The sequence below is a fragment of the Pistacia vera genome, unplaced genomic scaffold, assembly GCF_008641045.1.
Source record: "Pistacia vera cultivar Batoury unplaced genomic scaffold, PisVer_v2 Contig752, whole genome shotgun sequence".
Classification (NCBI taxonomy): domain Eukaryota; kingdom Viridiplantae; phylum Streptophyta; class Magnoliopsida; order Sapindales; family Anacardiaceae; genus Pistacia; species Pistacia vera.
The window spans coordinates 273,038-293,185 of record NW_022196615.1 but is presented as its reverse complement, the minus strand read 5'-3'; the positions used below and the strand labels follow the sequence as shown (position 1 = coordinate 293,185).

The 20,148-nt window shown below is 35.6% G+C and overlaps 3 protein-coding genes across 3 annotated transcripts; 2 read left to right on the top strand and 1 right to left on the bottom strand.

Moving 5' to 3' along the window:
- Positions 1 to 1,465: 1,465 nt before the first annotated feature.
- LOC116115754 lies at positions 1,466 to 5,048 on the top strand. Its single transcript, XM_031401885.1, has 6 exons — positions 1,466 to 1,490; positions 2,907 to 3,013; positions 3,859 to 4,013; positions 4,103 to 4,658; positions 4,794 to 4,943; positions 5,043 to 5,048. The coding sequence occupies exons 1-6, from the start codon at positions 1,466 to 1,468 to the stop codon at positions 5,046 to 5,048; spliced, it is 999 nt and encodes a 332-aa protein (XP_031257745.1).
- A 432-nt stretch (positions 5,049 to 5,480) lies between these two features.
- On the top strand, positions 5,481 to 12,740 carry LOC116115753. The gene is made up of 7 exons (XM_031401884.1): positions 5,481 to 5,986; positions 6,101 to 6,175; positions 6,281 to 6,459; positions 6,557 to 6,657; positions 6,764 to 6,830; positions 11,717 to 11,885; positions 12,005 to 12,740. The coding sequence occupies exons 1-7, from the start codon at positions 5,481 to 5,483 to the stop codon at positions 12,738 to 12,740; spliced, it is 1,833 nt and encodes a 610-aa protein (XP_031257744.1).
- A 1,442-nt stretch (positions 12,741 to 14,182) lies between these two features.
- LOC116115711 (acyl-protein thioesterase 2-like) lies at positions 14,183 to 18,972 on the bottom strand. Its single transcript, XM_031401837.1, has 10 exons — positions 18,741 to 18,972; positions 18,249 to 18,295; positions 18,086 to 18,177; positions 17,832 to 17,946; positions 16,701 to 16,737; positions 16,502 to 16,571; positions 16,185 to 16,289; positions 15,139 to 15,289; positions 14,931 to 15,013; positions 14,183 to 14,283 (listed from the first exon to the last, which is right to left on the bottom strand). Exons 3-10 carry the CDS (start codon positions 18,114 to 18,116, stop codon positions 14,183 to 14,185), a joined length of 693 nt encoding a protein of 230 aa, XP_031257697.1. The 5' UTR covers positions 18,117 to 18,177; positions 18,249 to 18,295; positions 18,741 to 18,972.
- Between the last annotated feature and the right edge of the window lie 1,176 nt (positions 18,973 to 20,148).

Below are 20,148 nucleotides of genomic sequence, written 5' to 3'. Positions count from 1 at the left end.
AATTTCTGTGTTGTCAACTGAATTAGGGTTCATGCTAATAGTAGAAGTATGGCCTAAATGTTTTCTTTATGAGTGGGGATAGGATGATGAGGAACAAAGTTCACTATATATGTCTCAAACAGACAAAATGAATATTCTTCAAAGCAGAACAAAATAGATAAATAAATAAATAAACCTTAGGGAAAAAGGACCCACGTCCCTTATTCTTATTTATATCTTAAGATATAACCAAGGACTTGTCATGTCTCCTCTCGCATTCCATACTTTGTAACTTTGAGATCCCACTTCCTCCACAGTCACTGTATGAGGGAAAATGGTGGTTACTTTTCAAATTTGAATATTCCTTCTATTTTTTCTTCGTACTTCAAACCCTAATTTTACAAAAAATAAGTCAAATGGGTTCTTATGAAACCCTAATTAATTAAATTTTCCAAGAGTTTGGACATCTTTTGCTAGACCATTAAATACCCTGATCGATCGTATGCTTGGTCATATATCTTCTGGTCATATATCTTCGTCAGTAAAAATCATTGGATTGCCTGTGTGTATATTATTATCTTAATTGGGGCCACTCGTGCATGTCAGATTTGGTAAATTTAGAGGGATATATTTGGTACTACTGAGCCTGAATCAACGTCGCGAAGGTTAAAGTAAAAGTTGTGCATGGCTATAATTTCAAGAAACGTTGTTTAAATATTTTATAGGAGTTAGATTGTTGAAATTAATATAGAATTGAATGAGACGAGACGAGAAAATTAATATATGATGATAATTATTTAAGAGAAGAGAATAAATATAGAGAGAGAGCTAGGGGAATTAAAGGAAATGGTAGAGTTTCGATAAAGATAGTCGAAGCTGATGATGGAAGAGGATCGAAGTCTTCGAGGTTCATCAAATTTTGACCATCTTTTTCTTTTCTTTTTCTCTTCACTACTGCAATGGCTTTTTCTCTGTCATTTTCTTTTTCCCCCTTCTCGTCCTCTTAATTGGTTTTTTTTTTTTTTTTTTTTTTTTCGAAATCTTGATCAATCTCTCTCTCTCTAGAGAGGAACAACTTGGAAAGACAGAAAAGAAAAAATAAATAAATAAAAATCCATAAGAGATCTCTACCAATTTCTTGGGCTGGTAAAGAAGCTGTAGCAACTGTGAAAAAGCAAAAGGAAAGGGGGACTGATTCGATTCTCTTATTGGGAAATCTCCATGCATACCATGACCAACCCAATACACCCTAACGTATACATATACACATCCCTTTCTCTTCTCTTTCAACTTTAAACTCTCTGGTTTACTCTCTTTTTCTCCTCTAACAATCTCAATATATCAAGACATGGTAACGCACCCTTGCATGAAGAAGTAAATATGTCTTTTGGATTTTTATACGTACGTGCTCTGAAAAATATATATATTTTTTATTTATATTTAATTTACAATTGTATTATTTATTGTTACTGTATTTGTTTACGTAATGCGTGCTAGCAGGTTGCATGCACGTGAGGTTGCGTAGATAATAGTTACCACATTAATGAATAATGTAAAGTTCTCCCTTTCTTTACTTTTTAGTTATCCAATACTTTCTCTTCTCATCGTGACTTCCCAAATGTCCTCCTCTCCTCTCTTTCTTATTCACCATTTTCACTCATTTTTTTACTTTCAATTCTACTATTATTGTATAAATTTAACAAAGAGCCCACTCTAGACCACCAAATTTACTGGAAGACGAGAATAACTAAATGGCTTAACTCTGTTGTCGAACCACACCATTCGATCAAAAACTCACCTTGTCTTCTCAACCTCTTAAATTTTATCCATATTCCCCATTTTTTCTCATTCTCTTGACTTTTCAACCCTAAAAAATAAATTTCACACTTCTCTTATCAATCTATACAACTTAATACGGGCTTATATGTCAACCATATTATCCAACTCTCTCTTTCTCTCTCTCTCTCTGTGTGTATATATATATATATATGTTTGCTAATATGAAGTTTAAAGGGGTATTTTTCTTCCAAACCCTTTTTGTCAATATTTTGTTATACAGGTATATATATAGATATTACAAGATAAAGACACCACAACATGTATATTTACCAATTGGATGATCCATTTCAGGAAGATGAGATTGAACTAGAAATAGAAATAATTACCCTACAAAATAGAATGATATAGCTGTAATGCTCCCCTAGATTAGATGCAAACTCATGATTAGACTCGAAGTCATGAACATGAATTACTCTGAGTTTACGTTGTACCGTCACTTTTAACTCTAACCCTAAGAGCAATGTCTTACTTACACTTAGTCATACTAGATAAAAAAACAAGGACATAATAGTTATTTTATATGAATTTTGTGTAATTTTTGTTTGGTTGTATAATTCGATTGATAACTCAGTTGAAGTAAAATATATTGAAACCCTAAAAACTAATTAAGAGATTAATTATATTGCATAATAATTCGCATACATCTTAAACAGTAGAAAATTAAAGACCACAAAAATATTTATATGAAGAATCCAAAATAAACCCTAAGCCAGTCTTCACCTTTGTCCACTCATTAATAAATTTATAACAAAACTAATTATTATTGCTGGGAATGGGACATTGCATGGTGATGGGTTAAGTTTCTGTCTGAGATTTGATGGGCTTCGGCCCATGGACCATAAGTCCAAAAAAGGCCTGACTAATTAAATTTCCGCTCGGATTTTGAATGCCCGCCCTCTTAGCCGCTACGTCTCTCTGCCACACGCATTTCACTGTAATAAAGATAAAAATTAATTAAAGAAAAAAAACAAATTAAGATTTTTTTTTTTCATCAGTTTCAACTCTCAGTTTTCAGAAGATTAGCAGCCAGTGGGCGAGAAGAAAATGCAGAGACTGACCTCAACGATTAGTGTCTCTTCTTCTCTTAGATTCTCCTGAGCCAACTGCCAAAACTACCACCGCCGCCTCTGCCTCTGCCTCCGCCTCCGCCTCCGGCGCCACCTTAGCTACTCCATCATCAGCTTCTCCAGTTCAAGTAACTACACATTACTTACAATTTAATTTTATTTGCTGGTCTTGTTTTATTTTTTTTATAGATTTTTACCAGCATTTGCAGTTTTTGTGGATCTCATTCTATTGTGACATTTTTGGTATGTTGTGTGTCAGATGGGTGGGAAATTTCGTTACTTAGTTGGCTTCGTTCTAGTATTAATTTAGGTTTTAAAAGTGTTTTCATTGCTTAATTGTGTTGGTGTGATTGGGCTTTTGTGGATGTATATTATCTAGATAGTTGTGAAAGTTTTTTTTTTTTATTGAGTAACCGGTGACACAATTTTGAAGTTAATTGATGTGGTAAATGCATAATATAGATTCATTTTCATTAAATTTTGTTGTTGCAATAAGATTAAAGTGGGTTTACTAGCTCTTTTACTGATGTTTATAGTTTACTAGGGCATGGCTTCAAAAAGGATAATCCCATTTACTTAATTTATTGGTGTAACTTGTATGTCTTAACTACATCTTTTGCAATTCTAGGTCTATGTTTCTTTCTTTGTTTATTGGTTTTTGCATATGCAGTGATTGATTGCTTATAATAACTGAAGGATACAAAGATTTTTGAGTTCATTTAATTTTTATCCATAATGCGTAGTCCATTGACAAATGAAGTCGCTTATTAAGTAAAACAAGTGTAGGAGTATCTACTGGAGTTAAATCCCTTTGCTTGTTTGGAACCTATACCAGACACTGAAGGTTTTTGATATTGTTTTCTTTAGTAGTTCTTAACCCATGCAGTTTTTTGTACAAGTCTGAGTATTGTGTTTCATTTACTTTGTGATCCACTAGGGGAAGTTAACTAATGGTGTTCCCTTATTATTTCAGGAATCTCCTTTCTCTAATTTCCTTAGCAACCTATCCCCTATAGGGCCTGTCAAAGCACCCCATGTATTACAAGGGTTCTTGGGACTTAATTCTCCTCCACTTGTATTCACTTCTCCACGCATAAATGCACTCCGAGAAACAAGTTTCTTTAAAAGGTTTGAGAAAACTTTAATTTCAGATTGTTTTCAAATTGATATCAACTGTAACTTGAACATTGGATGTGACACTTCATGTTTGTTATCAGGTCTCCGTGTCCTCAGTTGCCCAGTGCAGAAGTGCCCCAACATGATGATGGAGCCAGAAAGTCTGCTGATGGTCCTGGTGATCTGGAGAAATCAGATTTGTTATTGCATGGTGGGTTGACTGCCGTCACTCATAAAGACAGTGATATAAAGTACTCAGTGCAAGTACAACCCAGCAGCCCCGCAGGGTGTGTGGATGAATACTTGGCTGATCATGTGGAGGTTGATGGTGCAAACTCTACTTCTGTAGCTCAAAATTCGAAACAGTCTTCCAATGTGGTTCAGTTGTCACAAAGTGGTACAAGCGACTCAAAGAAGACCATGTTAAAATTTGATGACCAAACTTATATGAAGACGAAAGTGGTTGTACCTGAGGCTATGCCTGGGGAAACTGAACAAAACATTCAAGGAAAAACCACATTTGATTGTGAGCCAAACAAGATTAAAGATGAGAAAACATGTGGAGAATGGACATCTAATGAAGGCTCAAATATTGAGTCTAACTTGTCTTTGGACCATGCTTCCAGTAAGCAACAATACGAAGGCTCAAATGCTCAGGTACCCACTTATTTTGCATTCTCAATTTTAGTTAGGATGGAATCCATTATTTTGAATTCTTAATTTTAGTTAGGGGTCCATCTTGATGCATAGGAGAAAAAATATTATACTCATATTTTCCTTTTTACCTTGCAGAATGACGCGAGTGCCCATGGGGATGAATCTAATTGGCCCCCTCAATTGCTGCCTGGACAATTGCAGATTGTTCAGACATATGAGCATTCTGAAGAAAATGCCGGAGCAATCCCGCGTGCACTCGTTGATAGTACAACAAATAATCCTGAGGTATGAATAACCAATCTCAAATTTTTCTGATAAATTCTAATGTCATTTCTCTATAGCTAGTTTTGCAGATTTCTTTTATTTTTTATTTTTAAAACTTAGGAATAGTCTATTGTTGTATTTTGACGTTTTTCCTTGTGGATGGGATGCCTTTTTTACTCTAAGCTTTATATATGGCCCAACATAAAGTTGTATAGGGTGGAGGGAAGAACTTTTAGTCCGCTGTTGGGAAAAGTGGCAATTGTTCTTTATGTCAAATATTCCATGGTGAATTTCATCATTTCATAATTCTATGGAGAGATGCCTGTGCTAATTACCCTTGATGTTTATTTGTTTTTTGGTTCTAGAATTCATTAACTGCAATGCTTTTTTGGCATGGCATTTTTATCTGCTAGTTAGACAAAAATGTTCCCAAATTTTGATATATGGCAATAACATAACCTGAACCTTTTTTTATTTTTTGTTATCAAATCCTACTTTATATTCTTTGCTATAAAATAATTGCCACAGTCAATGTAGGCCAGTCAAAACCAACGTGGCATGAGTAGGCGTTGCCTTCAATTTGAAGAAGCTCAACCTAAAGCTATTGTGAAAAGCACAAATCCTTCGGATCAGGCAAATGATGTAACTGATTCAAGATCACCTGCTACCCCCCCAGAATCAGAGAGCTTGGACTCGTCTTACTTGGATTTAAGTGCAACTTTCAGCAAGAGGCAGCTGGTTAACTTGCCCCAACCAGTGACTCCCCTGTTTCCTCCTCGTCATACTGGAAAGTCTCCCTTAACTATTTCTAAGCCATCAGGCATTGGCCTGCATCTAAACAGCATTGTCAATGCTTTGCCTAAGGGTCATGCTGCAACAGTTGGTGTAAAATTAACTACTGCTGAATATGGGATGCTTGAAACTAAGACTTCAATTGCTGTGAGTTCTATGACTTCTGAATCATTTGACAACATGCCTTTGCATATTTTGCCTCCGATTGAACATCATGCAACTCCTCATGCTAAAAGAAAGTATAACTCAGAGCATACTGACAGTTTTGAGGAGTTCAATCAAACAAGCCCGAAAAAGAAAAGGCAAGTTTGTATGTGATCTTTCCTGATTCGATTCCATATTTTTGATACTTTTCCCGAGCACTCAAGTTTGTACAATTTCTTCAGGAAGAAACCATTAGGCACCATAGATGGTGAAGGTTGCAAACGTTGCAATTGTAAGAAGACGAAATGCTTGAAACTGTAAGTTATATTATTTTTTTTGTGTAAAAGTCACACTTCCATACCCCATATAATTCCCATATATGTTTCTTTTAAACCTTTGTTTTTTATTTTATTGTCAAACAGTTACTGTGATTGTTTTGCTGCTGGAATCTATTGTGCTGAACCTTGTGCCTGCCAAGGGTGCTTTAACAGACCAGAGTATGAAGATACTGTTCTTGAGACAAGGCAACAAATTGAATCCCGTAATCCACTAGCTTTTGCTCCCAAGGTTGTGCAGCATGCTACTGAATTTCCGGTAAGCCATGGGGCACTGAAACCTCCAAGTTCAATCTCTTAAGAATTTTTCTTCTTGATTCTCTTTTCTTTGGTTTGGCAATTTCGTAATGGTACACCCTCCACAGGATGATGGAAACCGAATGACACCAGCCTCAGCTAGGCACAAAAGAGGCTGCAATTGCAAAAAGTCAATGTGTCTGAAGAAATATTGTGAATGTTATCAGGTGAAACTTTTTCTCTGTGCCACATTTCATATAATTAATTTGTCTCTCAATTACTAGCTATATATTAAATAGGCTGATCTTCCATTTTTTGGTTTATTTTGAATAGGCTAATGTTGGCTGCTCAAGTGGATGTCGATGTGAGGGTTGTAAAAATGTCTATGGAAGGAAGGAAGGTGAGAAATCACGCTCGAACTTTTAGCTCTCAATTCTGTATGCCATCATGATGAATCATGTCATGTGTCGAATTAGTAATTGTCATCACAATGCAGGGAAAGAAGAATTAATGGTTTCCTAGTCACTTGCTAATCTCCATTGATAATATTTTGAACTGACATTTTAAGGGTTAAAGCTTTGCCTCGTAGGGCTCCTTTTCTCTATTGGTTAAGGGTTCATTTTTTTATTGCAATTTTGAAGCTGATATGTACTAGGTAACCTTTGGTTTTGAGTACTCAATTGAATCACGGTTTATTGTTACTATAAACCTTTGGTTTTGGGTACTCAATTGAATCACGGTTTATTGTTACTATAAAATATCACTCTTGTTTTGAATATTTGCATTTTTTCAATTTCTACATTCTATCTTCTTAACAATACAGCCCAAGATATATACACAGACTACAATTATATATATGCCCTTGACTACATATATACATAGTTTCTAACACTCTCCTTTAAGTTGGAGCATATATATCTATTATACCCAGCTTGTTACAAATATAAGTTATCCTTTTACCAACTAGAGACTTTGTAAAGATGTTAGTTAGTTGTTCCCCTGTTCTAACATGATTAGAAGTAATTAGCTTTTGTTCAAGTTTTTCTCGCACAAAATGACAATCCACTTCTATATGCTTAGTCCGCTCGTGAAAAACTGGATTGTTTGCTATATGTATGACTTTTTGGTTGTCACATCACAAGTCCATAATCCTTGGATCACCAAACTCAACTTCTCTAAGAAGATGTCTTGTCCATATAAGCACACAAGTTATTTGTGTCATAGCTTGATACTCATACTCTGTACTTGATCTAGCTACAATTGGTTGTTTTTTACTTTTCCAATAAATAAGATTTTCTCCAACAAAAACACAAAACTTAGTCACAGACCGTCTATCCACAAAAGATCCTGCCCAATCTATATTTGAAAATCCTTCTACCTTATTATGACCATGATTACTATAAAGAATCCCACGTCTAGTGGCTCTTTTTAGATACTTCAAAATATGGTGGATCGCATCCCAATGAGATGTCCTAGGAGATGACCTAAATTGACTCACCACACTCACTAGAAAAGCAATATTTGGACGGGTTATTGTAAGATAGTTCAACTTTTCAACTATCCGTCTATATTTCTCTGGATCACCAAACATCTCTCCATCCTTAGCACTCAATCTCACATTAGGAACCATATGTGTGTCACAAGGCTTAGCCTTAATTAGGCTTATTTTGGTCAACAAATCTAACACATATTTGCGTTGAGAGAGGAAAATCCTTTTCTTACTCTGAGAAACCTGGACTCCCAAAAAATACTTTAGAGTGCCCAAATCTTTTGTGTGAAATTTGGAAGCCAAAAAGTTTTTCAAACTTTGAATGCCAACATCATCACTGTTAGTGATTACAATGTTATCAACATAAACAACCAAAAGAATGATGCCATAACTAGATTGTTTATAAACGACAGAATGATCACAAGCATTCCTATGTAAACCAAACTGAGTCACCACTTCGTTGAACCTCTCAAACCAAGCCCATGGAGATTGTTTTAACCCATATAAAAATTTCCTTAGTTTGCATACCTTTCCTGACTCCTCCTGAGCAACAAACCTCAGAGGTTGCTCTATGTAAACCTTTTCAAGAAGATCACCATGTAAAAAGACATTTTTTATGTCAAGTTGGTGAAGAGGCCAACTATATAAAGCTGCAAGTGAGATGAATAGCCGGACAGAGGTCATTTTAGCGACTGGGAAGAATGTCTCAGAGTAATCAATACCATACGTCTAGGCATAACCCTTAGCAACCAACCGAGCCACAGACCCATCGGGATTAGACCTTCACTATGAAAACCCATTTGCACCCAATGACCTTTTTATTTTTGGGTAAGTCCATTAGAACCCATGTATCATTATGTTTTAGAGCCAACATCTCTTCTTCTATAGCTCTTTGCCACCCATCATGAGTAATTGCTTGAGGCACAGAGTTAGGAACAGACACAGAATCTAAAGAGGCAATAAAAGGCTTGAAAGACGAAGACAAAGAGTGATAGGAAACAAATGAAGAGATAGGATAGGTATGAGAGCGCTTACCTTTACGAAGAGCAATAGGAAGATCTAGGTAAGAAGCAAGAGGAACTGGATTTGAGGGCGAGGTAGTTGATAGAGGCAATGGATCATATGTTGATGCAAGTGCCTCATGGTGCTGGTGAATCTTGTGAGAGTATACCTGGGTGATAGGAGGACAAGATGGTAGAGGACCATAATAGGTAATGTTGTAAACAAGAAAATCATCAGGGGGGCTTCAAGAGAAGTAGATGGAATGAAGGACTCAATATATAGAATGGTTTCAAAAAAGGAAACATCAGCTAAGACAAGGTACTTACCTAGGATAGGAGAAGCAATGATAACCCTTCTGATATCGGGAATAACCCAAGAATATACACTTAGGGATCTAGATTCTAATTTGGAGACATGGGGTCTAACATCTTGAACAAAGCATGTGCACCCAAACACTTTAGGAGGAAGGGAGAATAAAGGTTGAGATGGAAAAAGGATGGAGTACGGGATTTGACCACCCAAAACAGAGAAAGGGATGCGATTGATCAAGTGACATGCAGTAGAGATAGCATTTGCCCAAAACTCTGTAGAGACTTTCATGTGAAAGAGGAGAGTACGAGCGACTTCTAATAAATGATAATTTTTTCATTCAACAATCCCATTTTGCTGAGGTGTATATACACATGATGATTGATGAATAATACCTTTAGTAGACAAAAAGGTGGAGAAAGGTGCAGAAAAGTATTTTTTGGTATTATCACTTCTAAAAATTTTAATAGATGAAGTAAATTGATTTTGTATTTCAGCATAAAAGGTACAAAATATGGAGAATAATTCAGAACGATTTTTCATAAAGTATAACCAAGTCACACATGAAAAATCATCCACAAAAGTAACAAAGTATCGATAACTAAACTTAGACAATATAGGGCAAAGACCCCAAACATCAGAGTGTATAACATCAAAAGGGGTTGACTCTTTTGTTTATCCCAGGGCTATACCTTACACTAGGACATAACTTTTTCAAAATAAGAAGGAGGGATGACCAAGGCGACCATGTAATATGGATAGAGATAAATCACTAGTACACATAACAGGTTAAGGAACTGGAGTGGAGACATCATCGAGCATATACATGCCACCTGATACACAACCCCTACCAATAATTTGCCTCGTCTCAAGATCCTAAAATATACAATGAGTAGGAAAAAAATAAACACCATAGTTGAATGCATTAGTATTTTGACTAACAAATAATTGGTTAAAGGGAAAGTGAGGAAGACATAAAACAGAGAAGAGAGACATAGATTTGGTGAGATTAGCGGTACCACATCCAATAATAGGTGCAGTAGATCCGTTAGCTAAGGTAACAGAAGACAAATTGGAAGAAGGTGTAAATGAGAAGAGAATACTTGTATCGCTCGTCATATGGTGAGTAGCATCAGAATCAATGACCCAGTTACTACTAAAAGTGGATAAACAGGCTGTAGGATTACCTAACTAGGTTAATGTAATGGTAGTCAATGGGATGGGTGACTGAGAGCTAGAATTCTGAGTGAGGCGAGCATATTTAGTTGTAGAGATAATAACCTGTGATGGGGTGGGTAAGAGATCATCTTGAGTTGCAACATGAGCAAACTTCCGAGTGCCTTGCATATTTGAAGGCCTGCCATGGAGTTTCCAACAATTCTTTTTTACGTGGCCCTCAGCACCACAGTGAAAGCTAGTACGAGGGCCATTACCACAATTGCTCCCAGTATCATGACTTGCCCTTTTGTTGCCTTGCCATCACTATGTTTCATGCTAGCTAGGGCCACATGATCTACATTAGGATCTTTAAGGGTTTTTTTGTCTTTAGAAACTCCTCGATCTTTCCCTTTACTAACTCTGAGAAGTCGAGCAAAGACATCCATAAGAGAGGGAAGTGTCTCGCCGATAAAAAGTTGTGTATGAGTTATCTCATATTTCGGCCTCAACCCAACCAGAAAACATTGCACTACCACTTGTTCTTCTTTTGCTTGCATCATCTTCACATCATTAGGGACAAGAAATATAGCCTTTTTTTCTTCCAAGGCTTGTTTTATCTCTGTATAATATTCGAGCAACGTCTTCTCTTGCATATTTGCTCTGTAGATCTTCAATAACAATTCATGAGCATGAGACAAGTCTTGTTTACTAGCATACTGTCAAAGAGTTATTGTCGGAGGAAGCAGATGATGGGACTAGTCACTGTAATTGTAGTGTGTGTATATAATAGAACTCAGAGGAATCAGAGGGATTGCGTCGCTAGAAAATCGAGATGAACAGAGAGGAACCAGAGGAGAGATCACCAGAATGAGCAAAAGAATGGGACAAGTTAATTGGAACAGAACCAGCATTTGTCGGAAAGGGAGAGGTTGAGAGCAGAAGTCGCCTGAAAGAGAGAAACCAAGAGTAGACGTCGTCGGAGATTACAAAGGAGGCCAAGGGTTTGTCGGAAAGATTCAGATGTTGCCGAAAAGAGAGAAACCATGGACAGAAGGTTCGTCAGAATCGTCGACCGCCGGAAAACAGAAACGCAGAAATGGGTTCTAGGGTTTAGTCCTGCTCTGATACCATGTTTTGAATATTTGCATTTTTTCAATTTCTATATTCTATCTTCTCAACAGTACAGCCTAACATATATACCCTTGACTACGTATATACATAGTTTCCAACAACTCTCAGCATCCTTGCATGAAAATAAAAATGAAAAATCAGTCACTCTTAACAACTGAACGATGCACATCTATGTCATCTTTATTCTTGTTATACAGATTATGTTGAAAATGAAGAAATGGTGAGCAACAGGTTAAGCAAAGACAGATCAGAAGGAACATTTGAGGACAGGCTAGAAACAATAACAAACAAGAATGATTTCTTACATTCTGAGTTGTATGATTCCCGCAACCTGACGCCATTGACCCCGTCATTCGATTGCTCAGAGTAAGGTTTCTTTGATCATAATTTTTTTTTTTTTTTTTATTTATTAAATTTTGGCTGGAAGGTTGAGATAATTAAATTCAACTTGAACAAAGCTGATAAAATCCTTGTACTTTATTTAGCCATGGAAAGGATGCACCAAAATCTCGAATTCTCTTTGGAAAATGCATTCCATCACCCGAGTCTGATCTTACCATATTGTCATCTTATACAAGAACACTGAGATCTCTGGAAAAATCAGATTTTAATGACATGCTTCTTGAAACAAGTAAAGAAGTACTGGATGTAGGTGCTTGTGGTCAGAGAATGGATTACAACAGCACAGACATGACAGACCAGTTCTCTTCAAGATGTGACACGCTAGCTGATTTTCGCAATCTCACTCCGCTGGATTTTCCTTCAACAGCCATGGCCTCCTCAACTTCATGCAAGGTATCTGACTGGACAAATGCTTCAAGACTCCAATTATGCCCCAAAAGTGGTAGCCTCTCATCAGGTAGTTCCCTTCGTTGGCGTAGTTCACCTATTACCCCACTGACTCAGTCAGATGGGACCAAGAATCACCAGGAGCTTGACTCTGACAACAGGCTTTGTGACATTCTGGAAGATGATACACCTGACATTTTGAAAGATGCATCTACTCCCATTAAATCGGTTAAAGTAAGTTCCCCTAGTCGCAAGCGAGTTTCACCTCCTCACACTCGTGGGCATGAGCTTAGGTCAAGCTCTTCAGGAGCCTTGAAAAGTGGCCGCAAGTTCATATTAAAGGCAGTGCCATCTTTTCCACCTCTCACCCCTTGTATTGATTCCAAAGGAAGCACCAATCAGAACAAAAGTGATTTTCAGGAAAAGAAGTAATAGCAACAAATGATTGATGCCCCGGCCATGTGAGGTAAGTCAATAAATTTTAACATGCCAACTCATTATACGGTCATATACTAATTGTCTAATGCTAATATTTGTTTATTTCTGGCTACAGCAAACTCTTTCTAGGCGACAGTGGTGTTGGGTTGATCTTGAGCTCAGAAGTTAGAATCTTTAATTGAAGCTATTGTGCCAGGTTTGGATATGAAGACCTCTATTGACTTGGTACAATATTTTATGTGCGATTCCCTATCACAATCATCACGTATTGTTGTGCTGTATAGGTGCTAGAGTAGCCACGTGTTCAAAGGAGCAGGGCACGGTTCAATTATAGATACTTTTACTGCATCACCAGTTGTAATATTGTCTTTCCATAATTCCCTTTATTTTATCTTTGTTTAAATGCCATTATATCTTTGTTGAATTGGATTATATTGTTGTTAATTTCTGTTGCATATTTCATGGTTGGAGGAGACTATTCTGGGATATCCGATTCAACAGGGCAAAATAAATCCACTTACTGAATCATGGTTGAAACAGTCTTCTTGTCCCTTTCATTTTTTTCTTTTGTAGTCAATATTTTGTCTTTTATAATATAATTCAATCTTCTTTGTTTGCCAAGATGTTGGTTATCAGATTTTATCATTTTGTCTTTGATTTTTTTAGCTCTTCACCGCTACAAATGTCAAATGTGTAATAGCGTTGGGGAAATGCTTTTTATCAGTTTTATTTTTCATATTTACTGGTTTCAGCAGTACCAGACTCAATATTAAGGCTTGTGTATGTGTATATCCAGGCAGATTTGATAAAGCAAGGATAGACAGTACGGAATGAGAAATAAATTAAACCCACCCTGAATTACCTTTTATTATCAACTTCAAAATACATCCAATGTTAGGGCACATAACAATACAGTAATAAATTCACCCAAGCAACAAAATTTCCTAAGAACCAAAGCAACTGAGAGTCATCTATCTCCACTCCATCCCAACCCAATTTCTCGGTAGCAAACCAAATACAATCTAACCCATATTTTAAAAGTTTATTTCTTCTCTCATCCCCCTCCCCCCCCTCCCCCCAAGAAAAAGAAAAAAAAAAGAAAAAGATTACATTGGAATAGTAAGTCAAACCATGCCGCTATACCATATACCCAACACCAAACTTGTATTCTAGAGTGCCTTCTCTAATCCTTGTACACAATATGACTACCCTTCTGCCGTATCCCCTCGTTGCTTTGATAAAATTCTTGTCATCATGCTTACAAACCCTCAAGTCCCAACTTGGCCATTAGCCAATTACAGACTTCATCCATCTCTTCAGGGACGGTATAATGACCTAGCCTGCATAACAACGTTAGGGATCATGAGTACTATTTTATATACAGTGTGCACAAACACACACACACACACACACACACACACACATGATGTCGCATTTCAATACCCGTTATATGATCTAAATGTGAGATCCCGAAAGCCAACCGAATTTAAGGTCTGTGCTGATCTCTCTCCATGTCTATATGCAACTACATCATCACCTGCAGGAAGAAGAAAAGTAAACTTTATGCTTAGAGAAAAATATTTCTTAAATACAGAGAAGTGTAAATCAATCAAGCATTATATCAAGTTTTTGTTCAACAATTTGCTTTTTCGAATAGGGTAGGCGAAGAAGAGACAAGACTGATACACATAATTGTTTGAAACAAAAGATGAGCTATGTTACTGGTACTTATGGCCTATGGGTGTATATGATAAATGTGTTAGCATGCATAATAGGTCTGTTTCACTTTTATAATGGCTGCCTATGGGTTGTTTATGTTACTTTAATAATAGATTATTCTATATCCTTTTAATTACAGACAAGCTCAGGCAAGATGCTTGAGCTGCAGAACCATTATATTAATATTTTACAGACACTAAAATAGGCAGTAAAAATTTAACTCTCTAATCTATATCACTTTGACACCTAAAGAGGAGCTGCTCCAAAACTTTTTATAGAGAAGTTAAGACATTCTATTGTTGACCATTCAAAAAATATTTGTAAGATCTACAAACCCATTAACTCAGCATCTTGTTACTCCTCCAAATAAGTCAGAGTCTGACTTTGTCATATCAAAATAGTGATGTGTTTACTGAGAGTAAATTGAACCAGTCTCATTAAAATTTAAGAGATGAAAAGGAATACCTAAACCATGGCAGAGCAAAATAGGCAAGGATGCAGCTCGCCTTGCTGCCTCGTGTGATCTTTCCATTCGACTTTTCAATGTCCTACCAGGAAAAAAGAAAAAAAACAACAGCTGCTGAGCTGAATGAATAGGTAACCAGTTTGAGGACAACTGAGTTCTAGATGAGCTAATATGTGCATGTCTCAGTGCATGTAACAGGTGTCAAACCTTGAACATGGAAGCCAGCCACTTAAACCCACAACTGCACTTAGGTTGACCGAATAGGGATTTCCATTTCCATATTGTCCTAATATGCGGCAAGTGGCAGAATAAAGTGCTGTTGCAGCACCCATACTGAAGCCACCAATTCCAAGTTTGACTGCAATATATCAATATACTCAAGTGAATTATGATATAGTACATATAATATGCTGCATGATTTCAAGGAAACTGTGCAATTTGGACATGATCACAAGAAGCTTACATATTCAGAAGGCTACATGGTTAAATTCAGTTATTACATCATATAATTTTTAATGAATTAAAAAAATTACAATTCAATTTAATTTTACAGTTCTGCTTCTGTAAACTTTAATCTCCTTTCCTTTCCTTCTCTTTTCTTTTTAATCAAAACTTCTCAAATCTAAGTGTTACAATGACTTTATAGATGGAAAGGCAGATGAATTTTCTAGCAAACGAGCTCTTACTCACCAAGAAGTAATACTGGAAATTAAGTTCTGAAAAATCAAAGTGACTTGGTATCAAAGTATTGCCATGACAAATGAACAGGTTCATCAAAAGGACATTAGAAACACAAGATTCCATTAACCATCTCAAAATGAATCTATTCAAACGAAAGTGAGAAGCAAAGAGAAGAGCAAGTAAAGAGAGAGAGAGAGAGAGAGAGAGAGAGAGAGAGAGAGAGAGAGAGATTGCAAAGAAGAAAAATCAGTTTTAGGTCATGAACACTGAAAGATCAAGGGGCACAACCAAATTCATCTTTATAGTAAAATGAAACTGGGAAGAGTTAGAATGATAAAAAGATAAATGACCTTAGCCTTTTCCACTCTTACTTTTTAACAAAAATAAAGTAATGTATCCACCCCGGAGTATTCAGAAACCCTGGAAAATATTTAATTTATTTATACACTTAAGTGAACAAATTTATTAGACTCCTGTGATCCATTGGAACTCATTTTATAAAATATTCATCCATAAAGAACTAAGTATTTATATCTTATGCTATTCTGAAAACTACCAAGGGAAAAACCTACTGTCAGCAGGTTCTGTTGACAAAAGATTAGCCACATGTGCTGCTGAAGCATCTAACCCCTCCAAATCATCAGGAGCATCTTCTGAAAGATCTCCAACATCAAACCCTGTGATAGAAATTATCAAGCTAGTTATACCATATTCATTAATGTCAAAATAACAGAGAAAATACCAATTGTTCGCATAAAATTCATTTTGATGGGATATTGGGGTCATATACGAGAACTTTAATGTGGAACTGGACACAAGTTTGAAGTTTTCAACCATGGATGTTTAGAACACATTGAATTCAGAACCAGTTAAAACAATTAAATCTTACAAGCAGTGCAAGAATATCCACCAAATATCGCTACTGGCCTAGTAGGAGCAGTTGGGCAAATCCACTTAATCTGCAACAATAACATTTCGACAGATAATTACAAAATAAAATCATTGTCAATTGAAAACTCCATCTATGAAAATTAGGGTAACCAGTGATGCATGTTGCATGTGCACACAAATTGAAGAAACTAACTTACATTTGGAAGAGGAAGTGTTTCCAAGAGCTGGGACCAGCTGCAAAAGGAAAAAAAAAAAGGCACAAAAATTCACCTTAGGCCCCATTAGATATCCTTTATGAAAGTTTGACTAGCAATAAGATGCTGAAATATTATGATATCACAATTTAAGGTTTGCTAACGCCCTTCAGGAAGTTTGAAGACATTATAATATAATGTAAGGAGTACCCTGAACCATTTAACTTTGGGACCACATGCAAAGTTGAGTACAGAGCAACAGACCTTAACAACTCTTTGTATAATTCTAACAACCTGAAAATATAAATTACTCATCTAGAATTGGTTTCGCAATATGTTAGAAAAATAAGAATAAATTTCTTGATCATAATATTATATCATTTAAGATTAGTATATATCATTTAAGATTAGTATATTTCTCTTAGCTGAAATGAAAGGACATCAAGCTAGTGAAGCAGTGGTCCCCCATTCTGAGTTTTGTAATATGTACTTTTTGCATTCGAGGCTGTTCCAATATACCTTAGAATCAATATAGAGAGGATGGAGGAAAATGACAACTATTAATGTTATTGTTTAGTACACAGCACTACTGCTCTCTCCCACCAATTCAATCATTGTGAGAATCTTCTAGAAAGGGAAGCAAAATTCAGCGAGTTATGTGAACACCAAATTTCTCCACCAGAAAAGGACAAGACATTGACATTCTTTAAGTCCCTTTTGTTTATTTTGGAACAAAACAAGTCCACCATTCCCACACAAGGAATATGCTTAGTATAAAGAGAAAAGAATCGAACTTCATGAAATGTCATTTGCAAAGCAAGAACACAATGATATAAGATGATTATTAGTAGCTCAAAGTAAATCTTGATATTTTTTTTTTAATCCATGCATAACCATGATTTTTCTTATAAAAGAAAGCATAGTATTTTACTTAATATTTGTGAGTTGTAACAACAGAATTATAAATAAATTTATCTATGACTTCCATTTCCATGAAACAACCAACTTGAAGAATCAGGCTTTCCCAGCTAGAATATCAAATGCAAACCAAAAAACAGAAATAAAAAAAATAAAAAATAAAAAAAAACAATAATGTTAGAGAGGAAAAAACCCATGAAAAACTAGCTCCACTACCTTGATCCCTTATCACCAAGGCCATGCAGCCAAACTATGGTGGCCTGGTGTTTCCCCTTGGGCCTAACCACATGGGTTCTTCCATACTCGAATGTACTTCTAGTAGTTCTACTACCTGAAACGTTGCAATTATACACTTAAAAAGTCATTACAAAGAAGAGCCAGAACCAACAGAGTTAATACTTAAAATGAATCAATAAGTACACAACATATTTACAAAGAACAGCAAGTGAAAGAGGAAAAAAAAGACTAACCAGAACCCATATTGGAGCCACTATAACTCATTATATTCAACCAAAATAAGCACACTACGCAAAGCGCTGGTTGCAATGTTCAGGCTGAGTTCCTGCAATGAAGCAAATAACAATCGACCATCTCTATTTATAAACATATAGGAGGGTGAAAATGGAATAGAACCTATCAAATCACATCGACTATTCTTGCTTACACCAGTTATACACTCCCTGAAACCTTCCAAAGAAACTAGCAAGAAAGTGAAAGGCACCCAAGAAAAGATGAAAGAGAGTAATAAAGAAAGGGACAAAAAACAAAAAAGCAATCACTCTTTATATGCAAAGAATCTACAAACGATCGAAGCACATTAATGCAAAAAAAAAATGAAGTAACACAGTCTATAGGCTGCAATGCATAGAGTGAGAAAGAATCAATGCTTGTGTAAAATGGACAAAATAAAGCACTTCAACTAGAAGAGAATATAACCACAAATTTAAAATTACAAAAAAGAAAAACCAATCTTTGCCATATGTTTGATAGACACCATTTACCCAGAAAAGAATAAGTTAAAATTTGACTTGATGAATGAGTTATATAAGTAGAATGAACTTACAAGATCTGATTAAAAAAAAAAAAAAAAAAAAAAGGAATGGTAATATGAATAAGTAGAGTTACCAAGCTATGTAGACAGAGAAAAAAACCAAACCCAAAAGCATAAGAACTTTTTCACTTTCCTATCTCTTTGTATTGCCTTTCTTTGCTTCCCCACAACTTTCTGCTGCTTGCTTTTCTCCTTGTTTTAGTTTGTTCATACTACTGTCTATTACTGCTACTTTCACAGTGAAACCCCCAAACACATTAATCACACAAAGACAAAACCTTATAAAACCTCCGAATTTTTACTGGTCCTCTTTTTCTTGACCAAAATGTCCTCCAAAAACTTTAAGACCAAAATGAATCAAAAAAATTTCAAATAAATAATTTAACTTTATTTTAAAAGAGTGAGTAATGAGAATTTCCTTTACTAACTATATAAATTTTATAATATAATAAAGTAAAGGGTTGTCGGATTAGGTCATAAATAAAATCACGTAAATTAACCTAAATTAGATGTGTTCTTGGTTAATCGTCTATTTAAAAAAACACACGTGCCCGTTTTTTATGAAGGAATTATTAGATTGATTGGAGAATATTTTTGGGGACCATTAACAATGCAAATCTTTGCTTTAAATTAAATAAATAGGACACAATTAATTAATTAATTAATTAGAAGGAAAGCCCGCCTCATCACATGACAACAACATTCATATTACTATGCAGGAATTTATATAAACCGAAACATGAAAACGAAGAGAAAAATAAAGAAAGCATTTTTTTTTTTTTCCAAATTGGCGTCTAGGATTTTGCTTTTAGGAAAGTTGTAAGAACAAAGTGTTTCTCTTCACATTCACTTAGAATATGATTGCATGGGCCTCTCTATACATTAATTCACATCAAAGGGTCACTAATGGCATGCATCATAGGTTTCTTGAAAAAGGCAACCCTTCTACTTACAACTTTTGCCATTTTAGTATTTCAATTATACTTAATACCTAACTCACAACTTTTTTTTTTTTTTTTTTTTTTCCGGTATTCGAGGCTATCCGAACCAGCTTGTACCACATAGCCCTGAAGTTAACAGTAGGGGTGTTCAGTTCCAGGTACCCTACATTTTTTGAAGGAACCGAAACCGACGGTTTTGGTTTCTAGGTACCCAGAACCGGAACCTGTAACAATGGTTCCGGTTTCGGTTCTGGGTACCCTATAAAATTCAATTACCCCCAAAAGTTTTTAAAATGATAAAAAAAAAAAAAAACCTTAAAAACTTACAAATACCCCCCACCTGGCACTTGTTAACAAAAATTAAATTACAAATTATAAATTCAAAATTACAAACTCTGTTACTTTGTAAAAGTAGATTCTCAAAAGTCAAACCAACTTACTTTAAATGTAATGAAATATAAATATAAATGTATTCACATTACTTTTTCTACAAAAGTTTTTATTAACCCCCCCTACTTTTTAATTTTGTTTTATATTAGTC

What these genes read in the sequence shown, in the direction of transcription:
- LOC116115754 (XM_031401885.1), top strand. Translation starts at nt 1,466, where the DNA reads ATGCGTGCTAGCAGGTTGCATGCAC. An exon ending in TGCTAGCAGGTTGCATGCAC is followed by an intron (nt 1,491 to 2,906) that starts GTGAGGTTGCGT and finishes TTCTTCTCTTAG; the next exon opens with ATTCTCCTGAGCCAACTGCC. An exon ending in CATCAGCTTCTCCAGTTCAA is followed by an intron (nt 3,014 to 3,858) that starts GTAACTACACAT and finishes TTATTATTTCAG; the next exon opens with GAATCTCCTTTCTCTAATTT.
- LOC116115753 (XM_031401884.1), top strand. Translation starts at nt 5,481, where the DNA reads ATGAGTAGGCGTTGCCTTCAATTTGAAGAAGCTCAACCTAAAGCTATT. An exon ending in CATACTGACAGTTTTGAGGA is followed by an intron (nt 5,987 to 6,100) that starts GTTCAATCAAAC and finishes CAATTTCTTCAG; the next exon opens with GAAGAAACCATTAGGCACCA. An exon ending in TACTGAATTTCCGGTAAGCC is followed by an intron (nt 6,460 to 6,556) that starts ATGGGGCACTGA and finishes TACACCCTCCAC; the next exon opens with AGGATGATGGAAACCGAATG.
- LOC116115711 (XM_031401837.1), bottom strand. Translation starts at nt 18,116, where the DNA reads ATGAGTTATAGTGGCTCCAATATGGGTTCTG. An exon ending in AAACACTTCCTCTTCCAAAT is followed by an intron (nt 16,572 to 16,700) that starts GTAAGTTAGTTT and finishes TTATTGTTGCAG; the next exon opens with ATTAAGTGGATTTGCCCAAC. An exon ending in TTTGCTCTGCCATGGTTTAG is followed by an intron (nt 14,284 to 14,930) that starts GTATTCCTTTTC and finishes TTCTTCCTGCAG; the next exon opens with GTGATGATGTAGTTGCATAT.